This window comes from Athene cunicularia, assembly GCF_003259725.1.
Source record: "Athene cunicularia isolate RWA chromosome 21 unlocalized genomic scaffold, athCun1 chr21_part1, whole genome shotgun sequence".
NCBI lineage: Eukaryota > Metazoa > Chordata > Aves > Strigiformes > Strigidae > Athene > Athene cunicularia.
In genome coordinates, this window is record NW_020799127.1 from 6,815,239 (window position 1) to 6,833,449 (window position 18,211).

Sequence of the window (18,211 nt, forward strand, 5' to 3'; positions counted from 1 at the left end):
AAGATTTCAACTGGGGAAGAAAGGGGAAGATCAACTAAGAGGATGGTGTTTCGCCATCTGGTGAGGTCCCTGATCTCCTCAGAGTGTGTATGTGGGTGCATGTATAAAAGCTCCTCCAGTAATGACAATGAGACAAAATACAAGGAATTATTTTTTTTTTTTTGAGATTTTAATGCAAGAGGAGAATATATTTGGACTTGGGCTGCCAGAGGTTTATTCTACAAGAAGGATGGGTCATCTCCAGGTGGCCGGGGACACTCCTGCCCCCGGGAGCAGCGCGGGCTGCAGCAGCTGGGCAGGACAGGCTTCCGCAGCCCCTGCTCCACCTGAGGTTTGCTCTGTAAGGCTCAAACCCAGCGTTTCAAGGCACAGCCATGGCATGAGGCAGAGTGACTAAAGTATCTTCCTCCAGGACTGCTCAGGGTCATGGGACCGTTGCTCATTTAGGAAAAGCTGCATTCATAAGTGTGAAGCAATCTGAAGGCACCAGCTGAGCAGCAGATGGATTAATAACATGGCTATGACACCAGTACTTACTCTCTCACTTCCTTTCTGTTTTAGAAATGAGTGATAGCCCTTTTAGGGATTATAAAGATCATACATGGATGTGAATTTCTTATTAAACTAGAACAGCAGCAGAGCCAAGCCCAGACCCAGTCTATTTACACAGACCCGAACCTGAGAGCACAGGAGTTTGTGTCCAGTGAGTCACGAGGGATCACAGCTGCAAAACTCCATCTGAAAGCCTAATGTTCAGACACTTAGAAGAGCAGAAAACTTCAGCTTCTGGGATACTTAAATATATTTCTGAGGTTCCCATGTTATCCTCACAATAAGGGCTCCATCCCTATTGGAGTCCTATAATATGGGAAGAGAAACATCAGATTACGTGTTGAGAATTTCCAGGCAATTTTAATGCCAAATGTGCTACGATGGTTGATAACGTACTTCAGAAGCACAGCAGTGGACAGGATTGTTTGCTGCTTCAAGAGATTAACTTGCACGAAGGCTGGAGCTGCTTCGGGTAGTTGTGCACTTGGCATTAAGCCACGCAAGTGGATGCAATAGCTCTCAGCTGCGTCAAGGAATCACCTACAAACCCAGTATTTCTAGTTCAGCCTGGTGTGGCTAAATTAGCAGGAGAACTGTTTCCAGTAGTCAGGCATCCCAGTCAATTTCTTGTTTCCTGTACTGGAGAAAGATTAAGAAGCTGTTTTCATACATATTACAAATAAGAATTGCTTAGGTAGGAGCATCCAGACAGAATTCCTAAATTTTCAGCAGCCTGACAGTGTGCATCTTGGATCGTTGCAAATTTGCATTGGGAAGATTCTAAAGAGGCTCGGTGCCAGTTAAAAAAACAGCAAAAGTAACTATGTTCATCTAAATGAAATTATTTTAGTTATTTCTGGTTTAGAAGTCAGATCTGTTAGTGAATCCTTGGCTTGCTTGCTCAACATCCACTCACAGACAAGAGGTTTTAGGCAAGTGAAGAGTCCTGGTGATGAAACAGGACGGAGCTGTCACAGGGTTTAGGAACTGATTTCTCCACTTCAGTCAGCTCAAGGAAACAAGCGGTCAGGTGTCTCCTAAGGAAAACCTGTTTACTCTAGATTGGGAAACTTTGTTTAAACACTAAATCAAGCCCAAGAACTTCAGCAAATATATCAGAGGATTAGTTGTTTCTTTTCTGGAAAGGATCCTGTTTTCTATCCCTTGGTGAAACGTGGCAATTCTCATCTGAATGACAGTGGAACATCCAAGGGCTACATTCTGCAGAAAAAGGAACTTGTGCTTTTACTCTTTAAGTTCCAGTTGTGTTCCAGATGAAGCAGCACAGGCCACATGCCTGTGTTGAGTTTTACAACGGATCTGCTTTCCCACAGCAATGTTTTTTTTTTTTCCACATCAGTTTGTCTCCCCCGTCGCTCAAACATTGCCTTGTGCAAGAGCTGGGCACCTCAATGACTGTGCCAGAAGAACAAAACCAATCCAGTTGGAGGGGAAAACCCAATCCCACAAGGATCAGCCATTATGCCCCCAAGAAGTCAAACACAATTACTTTCCAGACCCGAGATAAAATAACAGGCTTTTCTGTTATGAAAGAAAATAGAAAACATTCAGATTTCTATAAGTGCTTTACAGAGTCTCAGCTGTGTATTGCAAGCATAATTTCCTTTATTTCCAGCACTCCAGGAATAGCAACCTATTCTTATTGTCACGGTTCAACACTCCCCCAGAGAGAAGGAATACACATTTAGCTTTAAGTGTGGAAACCTTCCCCAGTGAAACCCAGAACCTTACGCTCACTCCAAATCCATGAAATTATTCATGCGGGTTTTCGAGATCAAGTCCAAAGCACACAGTTAACAGTGGGTAACACCCTTCGCTCACCCCCTGGGCTGTTCATAGGTCGATGGCAGCTGCTCTGATAACCAGCCTGACCTCCGGAGCGCGGCAGCACGGCGCCGTGCACGTGCCCTTCCAGCTTCCCCAGCCCACGGGGCGCAGCCAGAGCTCCCCAGACTCGGGCTCGGTCTCTCAGAGTCGGGGTCCAGGCACTTACTGTTGGGTGGACCAGCTGCTCCTTGTGCTTACTGAGCCGCCGCCTTATTCTCGCAAGCAATCTCCACAATGTCTCAACATTACTGCAGGCTCTACATTTTTTTTTTTTTTTTTTTTTTTTTGTTTTTTTTCCTTTTTTTAATCCTTTGGATGCTTTTTCACAGTTCCTGGCCTCTATGAAGTGGAAGATTCCTAAGTCAGTGGTGTGGTTTCCTGATAATTTTACACTTCTTTTCAGCACATTATATAGTTATGAGGGTCTGGAGACAAATGTATTCTCAGCCATTACTTTCCAGCTTCCAAGAGGGAAACCCAAAGGATCCTCACATAATGGATGCCCCCAAATTAACTGCCTGAAATAAACCTCCCACTCCACCAGGCTGTGCTCGTCCTTGCTTTCTGAAAACCTCCCTATCTTGAGGCAACCGTGCAGAACTATTGGCAGGAGTTTCTTTTTATGCAGCAGTATTTAATCTCCCTGCAAGGACTGCAAGAGAATCAGCACATGAACTTCATTGTCCTCAGCTTCACCCCGACTGCCCCAGCTGTGCCAGGAGGAATACTCGGTGCCTCTTACCAAGGCAGAGCTGTCTCTGGCCAGCACTGCCCCCCCCCGCCCCTCCTGCCTCTGCTGTTCAGTGCTTCAGCGTTTGTAGGGCTTTAGACTGCAGAGTTAAGTAACTTCGCAGCCACTTGATCCATTATTAAACGAGAACAGAGCTGAATGGATCAAACACTGTCTTTGGAAAAACAAGGAACGCCTCTTCATCGGTTATACAAGCTTCCCCTATAAAAAAATTTCTGGTGACAAGTGCTTTACTGCTTTTTCCTGCAGTCTGACGAGCTCGCCACACTTTACCTTAGGGAGATTTACAAACAGTCCGTTTCTATTCTCTTACTGCATAATCTAATTAAGCAGTCTTAACAGCTACGCAGGGCCAAAGGGCAATATGCCTTTGGAGTGGTGGTGAGGGAGTTTTGCCACAGATTCACTGTGATTCAAGAAAGAGAGTGTGATACAAGATTTAAAAGATTATCTACATTTCTAGATGTCTGCTAACGTCCTGGTCCTTTCATTCTCCATAGTGTAGTGCCTCTCTACTTCTCCCTGAACTAGCTACTGCTTCCTGGCAGAGGTTACACCTGCAGGGCACTCCAACTTAACTCAGTAACAGGCAGAAATCTATTTTTAGTCAGAAATTAGAGGAAAGCAAATGTAGAAATACAAAGTTCCTGGACAGCCACGATTGAGGTCAAGTGTCCAACCGTATCCAGCGACTCAGTGGGCAACACAGTCACTATTTCCTCCTCGATCATGTGTCATCAGGAAGCTTTCACAGTGCACCGTAAAGATGACTGCCCAAACGATTTAGAGGAGACTTGCGTAAGCAGCTTTATTCTGGTTTTAAAAAGGAAAAAGCCAAGGGTTTTCCAAATCCATTCAAATGCATCTGAAATTGGAAAGATGGACGTTGTCTGAAACTCATCCACGTAGGTGTAAGAGAGATACTCCGGCCGAGGGAACAAGTGCCTTGGGAAGACACGGTGACTAACAGCAGATGTATCTACCTGGGCCCCTCATTCAGTCTGTCTTCTACCACAAGATTATTGTCATAGAGTCGGCTTGAAAATGCAACTGATGGAAAGAGAGTTTACGTGGAATTTTTTGGGGAAAAAAGCAGAAATATTACATGTCACCTTCCCTCCCACTTCTCTGCTCCCTGCACATATTTGGATCAATCTAAAAATCTTTCCATGTTTCAACGGAGCTGATTTCCCAGTAAGATAAAGCCTCCATCTTCCCTGCCGCCTGGCCTGGCTCCCTCACTCCGTGGCAGCACACGCAGACACAACTCTCGCCATGAAGAGGATTCGGTAAGATTCCTTAATGTCACCTTTGAAGGTCAGGAGGGCTGTCACAAGCACAGGGTCCTTGGCCTACAAAAAAAATATTGCACATATCAACCCAACCTGTTCTTTTGTACCTAGAACAGAGAAGTCGATCAAGTTCTAAACGATGCATTTTACACCTCGGTTGTAAGATGCCCCAGTTGTAGCTATAGATTACCTCCCTTCCCACTGTGTTGGCTCTTTTACATCTCCACGCAACGCTCACACTGCAGTAAGGAAAGGAGCCGGTGACTAAGCATTCCATCTCCAGAGCACTGCCGATACTGTCACCACGTTACAGCCCTGACAACTGGGCACGGCAGCGGCAGGGCGCTGCGGGGAGCTGGCAAAGCCACGGCCCCAGTCAGCCACCAGTTAGCCTGCAATCTTGTGTAACCACCGGTGGTTACCGAGAGGCACAATGTCAACCCGATGCATCATGCCAGGAACTCTACTGCTGTCTTTCTGCACATGATTCTCTTAATTTTGGAACAAGCTACTCATCCTGCCATCCCACGCACGGCTCACAACAAAAAGCAGGGGAGTAAATTCTTTCAGTCCCTGTGAAATCCCAGGAGGATGAATCAGGGAGGGATAGCACGGCCCTGCGGAGATGTCTGGGCCTCAGACCTAGACTGCAATACAGAAGGGCAGAAGCAGCCAGGGAAAGAGGGTTCATCGAGCAGAAAAACAAGAAGGCCCTCCTGACTTCCAGGAATATACTGAAGGAAATGACACTGTAGCAGAACGATCCGTGTAAACCTAGTGCTGTGTCAGCAGGACCGCAGGTTTTCTTGCGCAGGGACACTAAAAGCTCACCTCATCTGTTAGTTAAGAGCAGCAGCATTTTGGCCTTTTGGCGCTGTCTAACGCCGCGACCTGGGAGCGGTTACTCAGAGTTCTGTCAGGTTCAAGTGTCCAATGCTGCTTCTTTTCCCCACGCGGCGGCGCGGAAGGCCCCTGCGAGGGACCAGCCCTCCACGGCACACGGGTTCTTCCTGGCTTTTTCTCTCCTCCCCGTAACCCCGCGTGTTCCTCACCCCGCGTGTCCCGGCCCTGGCTGCCGACGCCTTCCAGAGCAGCTACAAACGGGTGAACCCGCCCAGAGCATCGCAGCGACTGCAACTTACATCCGAGTCAGGAGGTGGCACCCACGAAACACCGATGCGCTTGGCCTGACCGCGCTCCAGCGTCCCCTTGGCGGGCCGGAGGGTGAAGCCCTTCTGCTGCAGCAGCGCCAGGCTGCCCACGCTGAACTCCGGGTCCTGCGGGAGACACGCACACACCCCGCCCTCACCACAGCCCCCCCGCTCCGGCAAACACAATGCCTCCCCAGTTTTGCCCAGGTGCCTGTATCTGGGCCAAAGCGCTTCAGCCCTTGGGCGCTGCAGGTATCCACGCCGTCACGGGGCCAGGCTGCCACAAAACACTACCCTGAAATAAGAGCACCAGCCCTGGCACCCAGGTCTGCGCTCAGACTTCTGTATTTCAGAATTAGGGAAGCAAACAGCTGAATTAATTTTCGTTGCTGACTTAATACGATAATACTAATTCCTCATACTAAGCCTCTGAACAACAGTATTTCCAAACACTGACACTTTTCTAATGTAAAGCTTATCAGAAACCCTGAAAGCTGTGTTAATTTATATAATGAGTTTGCCAAAGAACTAGTAGCTGTTTGTGCACTGTCAGTATTCCTTACACCACCTGCTATAAAACTGCACATTTTATTCTCTTCACCTTCTTCAATGGGAACCGAGCTGAGTGTATAGCTCCAACTTCCAGTTCTGTCACGGCCGGTGCTGCAGAACCCTCGACATACTCCAGGATGAGGAGAACGGACTTCACTGGTTCTTGTAGCTCTAAACAAACAGGAGTCGGGTAAACTTGGAGACAGTCAAAACGAGCAATTATCAGTGTGGAACCAGCGTAAATTACACCAGGATGGTTCAAAACAAAGTGATGTTGTGGTAAATTCTTGAGCTGGCATAGATAAGGAGATCCTTGGTACAGAGTTAGTGAAGAATTAAAAGGAGGTTTTGCACAATTTCCAATTGCAAACTGTAACTTAATTGTTTATCAAGTTTGATGCTCATTTTCCAGCCCCGTGGCCCGTACATTGTGTGTACTGTATTCCTGCTGGTGTATGGTGTGTGCTTGGGTTTATTTATAGCTCCGGAGCTAGTTGTTGCTCGTTTACTGTCTCTCAACACAGATCCTGTCCAAAGAAATTAAGGAAGGATAAATTCAACCCCCTGAAAGTGTGTCTGTTTCATAACAGTACAATCAGGAGAGTCCAAGGTATGTTTTTCTATATGAAATAATTTTATCAACAGTTAATACAAATCAGAGAAGTGGCAGAAAGCAAATAGATCTTAATATTTTGTAGTAGTATTAAATGATAATCATTTTTTTGCAAGGTAAGTTACAAAGATAGAAGATGATTGTTAAGATATAACTGTAAAAATTAAAAGAAAAATCTTGCCTTAAGAGAAAGTCTCTTCTTTTTTTTGTGTGTTATAAGTACAGGCTATGCCATAATGCTTATTTGTTCTGATTCTGGAAGAAGTACCTTTATAATTTACTTTTTCTTAAAGGATGAGGAACATGCCCATGTCTTATCCCTCACTGTTTTGTAACAGAGTGTCAGTGGTAGCACATCACCTCCTTCTAGCGCCTCCAGCAACGGTCGCGGGAACGTCCCGGCCAAGGACTCAACGGGCACGTCGAGGGGAGCTCCCCCCGCCACGTACACGGGGCGCGCTGTGCCTGCACCCCTCAGGAGGATGGTGTGGGCTGTGTCCTGCAGGAGACCACAACGCTTCAGGTGTCACAGCCGCAGTGCCCCTGTGATCGAACACCCACGCGGCAGCCCCGGCTGCAGAGCCATCAGGTCACCTGCCCACAGAATGCCCCGAGGCCCGGTTCTCTAGTGCAGGAATCCTGCATGTCCCCTCGTCTTGTCCTCTCAGGCCCTTCTGTTTGAAACAGCCTTTCACTCCTGGGCCCTGGGCCTCAGGAGGGCACTGTGAAAACTGTTTATACTAACGCTGTGAAAAGAGGCAAAACATCTCTGCTGCCAAACCTGGCTAAAGACTGTGAACACAGACCGGGCTCCAAACATCCCCAGCTTGTTCCGATTTGCATTCTTAACCGCAATTCCAAGGTTCTCTGGAGACACAAAACTTGCACAGAGAGGAAGAGCCAGCGGCCCTGCCCTGTGCCAGCTCCTGCTCTGGTCTGCAGCGCCTGGGGCAGGCGTTACCTGGCACCCTGCGTTAACTTTTGGTCGGTCTCTGCTGGAACCCGGCGTAAAGCCCCCGGCTGTGCCGCCAGCCTGCCCCGGGCTCCAGCCCAGCCCTGCTGCTGCTCTGCAGGTGGGAAAAAACCTTCCTCACACTGAGCGCCGGCAGAAGCGGCTCCCTTAACCTCAGTTTATTTACTAAAGGGAATGTATTTCTGCCTACAAATGCTGTGCACTAGGTATAATTATTTGAAACTCCTACTAATGCTCCTGCTGATAAAAATCACTGTAGGCCACAGTTAGACTTTGATCTCCTAATCCAGATGTCTCGATTGTCTCACCTTGCCGAAGAGCACGACCCTGAGATGGTCGGAGTAGTACAGACTTTCATGGTCAGGGCTGAAAGTAACAGTAAAATCCTGGCTCTTCCCAGCAACGATTTCCCCTTCTGTTGGAAAGATGCTGAACGCACTTAAGCCACTATAGTTCTGTGTTCCTGGTAAATAAAAATGAGGATACAAATAAGAAAGGAGGACAGCTCCTTTAGGAGGTTTACTTCTTCGTATATTTTCAACCCATTCAATTTTTGTTGGAACAGCAAATAAAGAAGACCTGATACACAGTTTTGCAGCAAACCAGGGTGTTAGAACTACCAGATAAATCCATCTACCAGCTTCACACATTCACCTCTAGAGGAACTGAAGCAGCATCACCAAATCCTTCCTATATTCTAACGTGTTTTTGCAGAGATGGACATCCCTAAATATAATCTTTAATACGCAGTTACTGTGTGGGCTTATTTAGATTCAGACACTAGGATCTCCTTACTTGTGGATATTTGCTCAGGCTGCATAAATTTACAGCTCCCCATATTGAAAGAATTAGTACAGCTCCTGCTGGGGAAACAAAACCGTGTCTTTGATTTCAGTGACGTGATGCCCCGGGCTTTGACGGTTGTGTAGATCTAACAGGCCAAAGTAACGCTGCTTGATACTGTGCAAGTCTTTAACAAAAGGAAAAGAGGAAAGAAAAAAAAAAGAAGTTTACCAACAAACTCTCTTCTCTGCAAAGGGGATGTAATAAAGGATGGAAGTCTCTGCCAGTCTTTGTCCCTTGTTGACGAAAGCGAATCTAGTTGTATGGAGTATCGCAGGGTCAGCGTGGAAGTGTTCTGTATCTGATGACATGAATTCACACAACAGCATTTTCATCAAAAAAAACTGATTCTCAAGCCTGTAGGATCCAGAGTTGGTGAACTGGCTGAACTTATCTTGCTGCATTACTGCACTAGTGTGTACCCAGACTCCGCTGGTAGCGCACGTCACTGCTGCCCACGGCGAGTCGTGTCAGCCCCCGCCCCCCAACAACAGGGACCAGGCTCCTTCTGGGCGTCTTGCAGCAAATAATGGATTTTGGTTAATCTGAGAGCAGAAAACTTACGCTTAGATGTTGGGCTGTTTCTGAGCCTGTGGGATTCTGCAGTGTGTGAATGAGCGATTGGGCCGAAGTCCCCGGAGCGCACCGCGGCAGAGCAGAGCCCCGTGCGCTCTGCGGGGCCAGTTCTGCCCTTCATCCCTGTCCCTCGGTCACTGCTTTGTGTGGACATGGAGCTGCCTCAACTGCGAGAGCAGGAACAGGCAGAAGAGAGAAAGAGGGCAAATACTTCTAACGCTGGTAAAAGCAAAGCCACTTCTGCCCTCGCATCCCTCTGCAGACAGGCTAGATCTACAGAGAGGATCACCCAGACCACTTCTACTTTTTCTGTTAGGGAGGTACTGGAGCGCGCTGGTTTTGTGGGGGCTGCAGGCAGGACAGCAGCAGCTCACAAGATCCTCCCCGCACAGCTTTGTTACCTTTGGCCTGAAACTCTCAGCACCAAGTCACCCTGGCAGATGTGCTTTTAAAGCCACATTCTTCTGTCTGCAGTTTGCCACTCAGCCTTACGTTCTGTTGGACTGGAACCTACAGAACTCCCCTTCCTCCTTACAGAAACTGCTCATGTGCTTTCCAGTTCAGCACGGAGGGATTTACCTTGAACGTGGAAGTCACCTTCTCTCTGACTACGACATATCCCAGATCGAGGACTTCTTCCACTGAGCAAACAGTTGATGGTGTCACCCCACGACCAGTGATCCTCAGTGTTAGGTTGGTTTTTGCTGTCTGGATGTCCAGCTTTTCAAAAAACTGCCAAGGGAGTGTTTGTGTTGCTCCATTTACTAAAGGAAAACATCCCCCACCCCTCCGACTGTCCCCCTCCCACAAATTACTACAGAACTTTGGCATTTAGTGCACAGACAAAGATCCAAAAGTTGGGAGGGGCTGTGCATGGGCAACACAGTTTTTCTTATAATTATATAATTATCTTATAATTATACAGTCTCATCCCAGTCAGTAATACGTGTGTGTTACACAGCCCGTTGCAAGTGCTCTGTCTCTCCTCTTTCCCCCCATTACTGTCATCTCTCTCACTCACCCATTTACTCTCATTTGGACAAAAAGAGATGCTGAAGGTTTCATTTTCCCCTGGCTCGATCATTCCAACTGGTCTGACCAACAGGAAGGGACCGTTGGGATTCAGAACTGAGAATCCCAGCTAAAATAGTGCAACTTAAGGAAAAAAAATTTATAAACAGAGATTGGGGGAAAAAGACCTAAGAACAGATTCTAAGTATTGTTCAGACCAAAGATGTATAAACTAACCACCTGTAAGCTTTTTCAGAGATCAATAACTAACTCAGAGGAAAGAACTAGTCCATTCTCCCACCCCAATTAAAATAGCTGCGAGATCCTTTTCCAGTTAACCAGAACCCTGTGCAACTCCACTTGCAGATTTTGCCTGGAATGGGTCATTAACAAACACCCTAAGATCCAGGACATGCCTTCTCCTACATTATCTCACCCAGCTTAACCCAGCCAAGCCAGTATAACAGCCTCTTCTTACAAGGTATTCAGAAATTCAGAGAAGTATCATGCAAAAATCGAGTTGTTGGTTCTGTTTCAGATGTACGTCATGCTGCATTGAAACTAGCTTTGGCATCGGTACCTTATATTCTTTAGAAAGCAGTTAAGTGCTTCTCAAATCTGGCTCTAAGCAGAGTTATTTCCAGTTAAAAGGGTGGAATGGAATTAGCTTTCCTGTAGGTCACCTAGGCTCGTCCAATATATTCTTCACATCACCTCCTGCCTCACTCTGAAAGGTGGGTATTAAGTCTGAAATCTGCTACCTCCTACTTGCTTTAGTGTCAAACAGTTCCTCCTACAGATAAAGAGTCAAATCAAACAGAAGCAGAATGGCAGATGAACTTACATGTTCCAAACAAGGATACTTCCATCTTCTCTGAGGAGATGTTCTGTACTGTAATTCGCTTCAGCATTCTGTGGCCTGACCGCAATGAAAACATTTCAGAAAGTTATGATGCTCACTCATGTGCTACCATCCCTCCTTTTTCCTCGTGCTTCTACCTGGGCCAAACGTTGATCCCGTTCCTACGGCTAATACACTAGTCAAAGCTCACCAAAAATCTTTCAGATTTGGACAGTCACTTGTGGAGCTTCCGATGCCGTTTTGGGATCAAGTCTGCTTTCTGCATGCCTCAGCTGGCCAGACAGGTTCCTGATTTTCCACTGAAGTACTTATTGCTGGGCTAGTTTCTATACTGACTTTTGAAAATCGGCTGAACAATGTCAAAGCAAACGTAAAACTATGCTCTGAAGAAACTAACGACAGACAGAAAAAATTCAAAACTTGAATTCGAATTTCATACCTACTGCAACATCACCAAAACTGACGGTGTTTTCTCCATTATCTGAAGTGACCACAAGAGATGGTGCTACAGCTGGACAGTGCAGCTCCACGTACAGAGTGTTGTAAGGGCTAGAGAGATAGTAAAAGGGTATTTGCTCTTGGGTTACATGGAAATAGAAACTGTTGTCCAGAACCTCTTCTTATTCTGTTCATATCACAGGATATCATTAAATTGGTATTACATAACAACACACAATTTTTGGTGGCTGGCCTTCTGTGTATGCCTAAGCAGAAAGATGAACTACATCTGGCTTGAATTTTTCATACAGTTATTCTTTAAGCTGCTTTGATATTCCTGTGCTTGATTCTTACCTAACTAGTGGGTCGTAACTATGAGTTTCTACCACTGACCAATGAAGATCAGGAAACAAATTTCTTCATCAAATTAATAAATTAACATGCCCACCATTTCCCCCTCAAACTTCTCAGCCATCATGAATTGCACGTACCTGCAGCTGAGGTTCTCAGAGCCTTTCTTTCCATCCATAGAGCCACTTGCAACAAAGCATGGTACGATGTATCTGTCAAACCTCCCACGGAAATTCCTCAGCAGGGAAGCCTGGGCTGCCATATAAGCATCAGAACTAGAAAATCCGGGAATAAGAATCATCTTATTAAGTGAGAGAGCAGGAAAGAAAAAAATAAAAAATCAAATCGCTATCTACTGAGCAATTAGTGTTCACTGTTTGTTAGTCATACATTCCAAATTGAACATAACAGTGAAACTGAGCTGCTGTCTCGATGCACAGTAATGGACCCACCCTACCAAGCAGTTTGCTTTTCTCACCAAAGAAAATAAAAACTATAAACCCAGATGTTATACTGAGGATTGCAAAATCCTCAATGCAGTTTCCTTACGTTGAATACATCAAATATTCTGTTGGCTCCCAGTACCACCATCATTACAGTGGTACGGAAACACATGATCACGTTTCTGTAATGCAACGTGCCAAGCAATACTTCAGAAGGGGAGTTTTCAAATAGAAATATTATTTTTATGACCTGTACTGAAAGTATTTAGAAGATGTAATTAATGCGTTGCGGCCAACATGGGATTTTAGTCAAAAATCTCTAACGTCCAGTCCAGCCAAATGCCTCACGTTTAAGCATGCATTTACTTCCAAACACTTCGAAATTCCTCAGATTAGGCAGAAGTGGGGCTCTATAAAGTTGAATTATATGTTGAACAAGGGACCTGAAGTATCAGATTTTGCATCAAAGTTTCCAAATTTCTAGATAGCACATGCTACTAACGTTAATTCTCAGAGGGACACGTATTGTAAAATGACAATTTGAAATGCAGATTTTACAGCATCATTACATTTCCAGGGCTTATATATGGAAATTCTTAATAAAGAACAATTGATATGGGCCATCAGATGGTTTCCTTCTGGGCTGAATGTATTCAGCTCTGTCAGACCTATTCAGAAAAGGTACATTAGTAGTAGTTTCTTTTGGTAACTAAGTTCAGCTTTCTTAGTGGCCCTTTAAAATAACACCCTTGTTGCTTCAGCCAAATTTACCCGGACAGCCACCTCTCCTGCTTTCTGATAGATTCTCTGAAGTCTTCAATCCCTCTGATGCATAAAGGGAGCCTTTGCTGTACACGAGAGGCTCCAGCTGTGTGGCTTACAAGCACTACTAATTTTGGAAACAGCCTTTCAACACATAGCTAAAGCTATTTCTTCTCTACAGTTTGCTTTCTTCACTACCTATAGGTTTTAGTAGATTTATTAAACCACTTAGAGGAGAATGCTGTCGCTGTAGTACAGGAAGCTTTTGCTGACTTACTCAGGCTTTAACTCCTTGGGGTTTGGTTGTTCAGAACTACATGGAGAGGGCAGGTGTGTGCTGCCTCCGTCCCCTACAAGCTGTCTGGAAGACTGCTGCTTGGTAATGGAAATGCTGCGTTTCTTTCCCTCTTTCTTTTCATCTTTCTTCCTTTTCTGCAAATACACACAGGGAGATGTTACACACTGAGGTGATCCCTGGTAATCTAGTTCACAGAACCTCAGAGGGGGCAGAGTGCACGGAGCAAGGGGCCGGCAGCAGGATGATGGTAGCGAGCCACAGACACAGCAGTTACTGCCCACATTTCTAATAATGTAAAATTAAGTTGAAATGGACACATCTTACCCCATAAAAAAAAAAAAAAAAAAAAAAGAGTTCCCCTATTCGAGCAGCTGAGTAAAAGACTGAATCTCTCATGGAAATTTCACCTATTTATCTCATAATTCAAGACAACCATAGGTGCTCACAGAAATTAACTGACCCACTGCACCTCATATAAAGTCCTTGTATGTGGTAAACCTGCAAGAAGTGTCGAAATTTCTTTTTTTGTTGTTTTGAGTACTTGCAGTTAGCACTTGCAAGAAAATTTTTCGCTTGCAAGGAAAGCTTTTGAAATTGTTAGCATGAAATTAAATTATTGCTTGGTGAACAGACTACACATGAAGTGCAACAGTACAGTCACACTCTTGTCCTTCATAGGCGGCTCTGACATGGATCATGGGTTTGGGCTTCATTAATATGCAAATAATTTTATGATAAAAATACCATCCAGAGAAACAAATCTCTAGAAGTATCAGACCAACAGCATGTGCTAGTTCTTAGCATTCCTTACTTGTATTTCTGCCCCTGTCGCAGCTGCTCTGCAAAGCCTCCGAACTGCCTCTTCTCTGATTAGCTGATCTGAGAGTGTCGGGCTGAAGGACACTTGAATCAAGCTTTTCTGGGAGCGTGAGAGCACACACAAGAATGAGAGGCAGAATTCAGCCCTCACACGTTATACCTACCAAGCTCAACAGCAGCATAGACATGACACCAAAAGATTAACAAAATACAGGCTTTTCCAGTGAGTAAGACGATCGTGAGGGTAAGGTCACTTCCAGCTTTCTTGGAAGTCCACTCTGTTACCGTGGGCACGTTTTACATGCCCAACATTTTTGATATTTAAACATTCTTCATACAAATCACACTGACAGCATCGGGGAAAGAACATTCAGGGTGAAAGCTCCCATCCAGCATTAGCCAGATTAGCTGGTTAACCCTTCATGTCCAGTTTAAAACATTATTTCAAACAATACAAAAATACTCCAGCTATTCTAATAATAATTTACATTTGGAGCTTCATTTACAGGTGACAGCATTTGTAGGGATGTAGACGATCAAAAGATTTGGCAGGACACCGGATGTTTAAAGTGAATTTACCTTCCCAGGAAACACAACCCCAACGGAAGGTGTGATTGTCACGGGACAGTCTTCTGGCACACGGAATTCAAACCAAGTGGGTCCAAGAGGGGCAGGTTCCCCGCTGCCCGTTCTTGGGACAGCGTGAGTCAAGCGGTTGGCACTCACGTGGGAATTCATCACATACAGTGTTGCTGTAGACACACCATTTAAAGCTGTTGCAGCAAACCGAACTAAGGAATGAGACAATTCAAGAGGTGGGTGGACTCCAACTGCTTTGCATGACAGCTTGAATTGTCTAAAAATAAACACATGATAAATTGTCTCAGCATAAAATAGTCTCTTAATCAGCCCGGAAAATAGGGAACTAATCCTGTAGTCCCTATTTAAGCAGAATTTCAAGCTTGCAATGGGAATTTTGCCTAAAGATGAACAATAATACTATCTATTTTTAATGCACAATTGGCTAGAGTCCCTACTTGAATTCTTCCTCTGTGAACTTCTGGAAATGCATCGAGTCAAATCCAAGTTTATGCCATCATTATTTTAGTAGCATTAGCTTAATGTATGAAGCATTTTTACAAAAAAGATCCCTCAGTAATTCTGCTGAAAAAGCAAGCAGAACATTGCAGGTTAAGACAACCTGGGGCAAAACTGCAGCTTGGGCATGTGAGAAGGATAAATTTCAGGTGGGATAGGAAAAGTCATCTCAGTGAAGACTGACAGGTAAATGAAGGGTGAAACTAAGAGGCACTGAGCAACTCTGGTCAACGGGAGAATTCCTGCCTGCCTCACCTCTTCAAAGCCGGCAGGGATTGGATTTCTGACCTAGCTTAACAGTGGAAACTCAGTGTGACGGAGACTTCTACATTCCCTACTACCCAACCAATTTCTTAACATACCTATTAATCTCTGACTTGCAGGTTAGTTCAAAGCTGTACTCTTGTGCCTTGCTAGCTTTAAAGACTATGTCCAATGTCAGGCTTTCAAGGGGAAGAAGAATTCCAAGTCCATCATTGGGTTGAATTTCCACAAACTTCAAAATGGCAGGATAAGAAATTGTTGTTATTAAGATAAGAAATTATTAGTTAAATTATCAAATTATTAAATAAATCAAAATAAGACATTACTGGCAAGGTAAGAAAATTTTGTTATTAAATGTACAAATGTCAGGAAATCAGAAACCTCCTAGTGAGCAGCTTTCCTTTGAGTTAGTGAGTAGTTTCTGACTGATGTGCAGATTTCTCATCTCAGAGTAACTTGAAAGGCATTAAACCCATTAGCTCAGACTTCAGTAGAATCTCTTCCCCAGCTTCTTACCATCTACGGTAATCACCTTTCTCTGATGAAGTTTATTTACCCTTCATAGACAACTGACTGAAATACAGTCCCCCTGTATCTTTGGAGATTCCTGTATGATGTGCAGATACTTCAGTGACAAGTACCAGTTTAGTATCTACAAACACATATTGGTTCGTGTTTGTGAGTTGATAATGATTCAAGAATATCTCCCTATCACATTATAAGCTAATCACGAAACACATTCTGTGAAGTAAAGCTTTAATGAAGCTGAAGAGTCCAATTTCTTTTATCTAACTCCCTGATTTTAATCCCCAAAACAGCAGAAAAAGGGAGAATGCCTAATTAAATGTCAGGTTCCTCTAGCTCCGACTCCAATATGCCAAACCATTTCACACTGTGATCATCATGCTATTATGGAGCTTGAACAGCTAACTTTTTGCAAAAGAAAATAATTCAGTAGACCTAGCCCACACGAAACTGGCAGCTCCTGTGATTAATTTAGCCTCCACATCAACTTACAGTCAGTCAGAAAATACCCAGGCGTGCTTCAGGGGATGATTCCCAATAAGCAGTGTGGACGTGGCCATCCTGCCTTAAAGACAAAGTGTTCGGGCATTTGGACGCAAACTGTGTGATATTCCTCAGCCTCAAGGCCAAAGCAACACCCCTAAGCTTGTTTTGTTTAGTGCTGTAAGCTAAGTATAAAACCTGTGAGCCCGAAAGAAAAGTGCCCCGGGTATTCTGTTAGGAGAGATCTTGGTGTAAAAAGCAGGTATCCTAATAAGATAAATAATAATGTTATGTAGGTCGGAACAGTAAAAACTCCTCAAAGATGTTCATCCTGCCTGGAAAAAGCTTAGGGTGCAATAAGCTGAAATTTAAAGAAACCAGTACCAGAGCTAATCTCTGTGTTTCCACAGTGCTGCAGGCAGAAGGATTTCCATGGGTTTGCAAGAAAACAGTCGTGATTTATTTATACTCACATTGAAACACGTCTTCAAAATAATTAAATTTATTTTGGTACAAGAAGAGGTGTGTGTGGGGGGATAACTACATACCTCTGGAAGTCCCACAAATCCAAACTCCTGTGGCAAGATGGATTTGTTTGTTACTGTGACATTGGCCTGCACAGCTTCGTAGACTGTGCAGTATCCAAAATTGATTTGTGTGGGACTAATTTCCAAATCCGAAGTAGTAACAATTGCATGCACAGTAAAATTAACTTTTTTAGCCTGAAACAAATGCAAGAGCACGTGATAAAAACCTTCATCTGTAGCATTGTACAAAGAAGATTTAAGTGAAATGTCATCCAAAAAGATAACTGCAAAAAAGTCATGCTACTCTATTCCTTGTAAATTCCGTGTAAATGTAACGAAGCTGTCTTGAACTTCAGCCTCATTGTTCCCCAAAAACAAGCAATAAGAAATGTGTCTTTGATAAGCAAAATTTTAAAAAATATCATCTATATCTCACAATCCATATGCTAGAATGGAATCATACCTGCATCTCCAGGAAATGTCAACGCAAGGAAAAGACTACATCTGCAGCACAGATCAGCATTAAAGAGATTGTGCTGTGGTATCTGAGAACTCCCCGGTACAAAATAGACTCCCAGGGAGTAGATGAGCACTAACTCGAAAGGATTTAACTTTCTGTATTGTAAACGCGCCGACAAGAAGAAACTATTAAATCTGTGTTAGCACTTTAAGCACCTTTTACTATGATCACAGGACTTCAACTAGTAAAGAACTAGTCTAAGATTAGGCATAATTAAGTGAACAGTCACTAAAATAACTTACACCTATTGTCAGCCTGATAACCAGCATAATAAAAATCACTAACCTTATTGACAATCAGTATTGTCACCGGAACTTCCAGAACTCTTGTCTCTTCATTGAAATAACTCCCTGCATCTTCAGGAAGAGAGGGCCTGAAAATCCCAGAGTACATTCAGTTTCATTAAAATATTTTGACTGCTTTTTAGGTAAAGGGAATAGTAAACTTTTGCTGGATGTATTTCTGAAAAAAAAACCAAACCCAACCCCAAACCACAAAAAGATGAACAATGTGTTAGTTACGGTCTCAAAGTTTTATTATTCACAGCTTTTAATCTTAACCCAGTATTTGTGCTCAGATAGGAGCATTCACATCCACAGTTGATTAAGCTTCACTGAAGTCTTTAGTTAGACTTTAAGTCTAACTAAAACCCTGTATGC

The 18,211-nt window shown here is 44.2% G+C and overlaps 1 protein-coding gene across 6 annotated transcripts in view; it reads right to left on the reverse strand.

Moving 5' to 3' along the window:
- Positions 1–172: 172 nt before the first annotated feature.
- Positions 173–18,211, reverse strand: part of CFAP74 (cilia and flagella associated protein 74) — a 51,306-nt gene continuing 33,267 nt past the window's right edge. For 3 of the 6 annotated variants that reach the window (XM_026862547.1, XM_026862548.1, XM_026862552.1), the window contains 17 exons: positions 17,838–17,925; positions 17,054–17,227; positions 15,596–15,729; positions 14,715–14,991; positions 14,128–14,235; positions 13,296–13,450; positions 11,954–12,088; positions 11,464–11,573; positions 11,026–11,081; positions 10,173–10,292; positions 9,731–9,883; positions 8,747–8,876; positions 8,041–8,195; positions 7,120–7,258; positions 6,196–6,317; positions 5,586–5,720; positions 173–4,503 (listed from right to left, as the gene is read on the reverse strand). In XM_026862547.1, the coding sequence (XP_026718348.1) occupies positions 4,390–4,503; positions 5,586–5,720; positions 6,196–6,317; positions 7,120–7,258; positions 8,041–8,195; positions 8,747–8,876; positions 9,731–9,883; positions 10,173–10,292; positions 11,026–11,081; positions 11,464–11,573; positions 11,954–12,088; positions 13,296–13,450; positions 14,128–14,235; positions 14,715–14,991; positions 15,596–15,729; positions 17,054–17,227; positions 17,838–17,925 (2,305 nt within the window). In that variant the 3' untranslated portion in view covers positions 173–4,389. Of the gene's footprint in view, positions 4,504–4,633; positions 4,683–5,585; positions 5,721–6,195; positions 6,318–7,119; positions 7,259–8,040; positions 8,196–8,746; positions 8,877–9,730; positions 9,884–10,172; positions 10,293–11,025; positions 11,082–11,463; positions 11,574–11,953; positions 12,089–13,295; positions 13,451–14,127; positions 14,236–14,714; positions 14,992–15,595; positions 15,730–17,053; positions 17,228–17,837; positions 17,926–18,211 lie in introns of all 6 variants that reach the window. The other 3 variants (XR_003399843.1, XM_026862549.1, XM_026862551.1) reach the window with 3 other exon arrangements.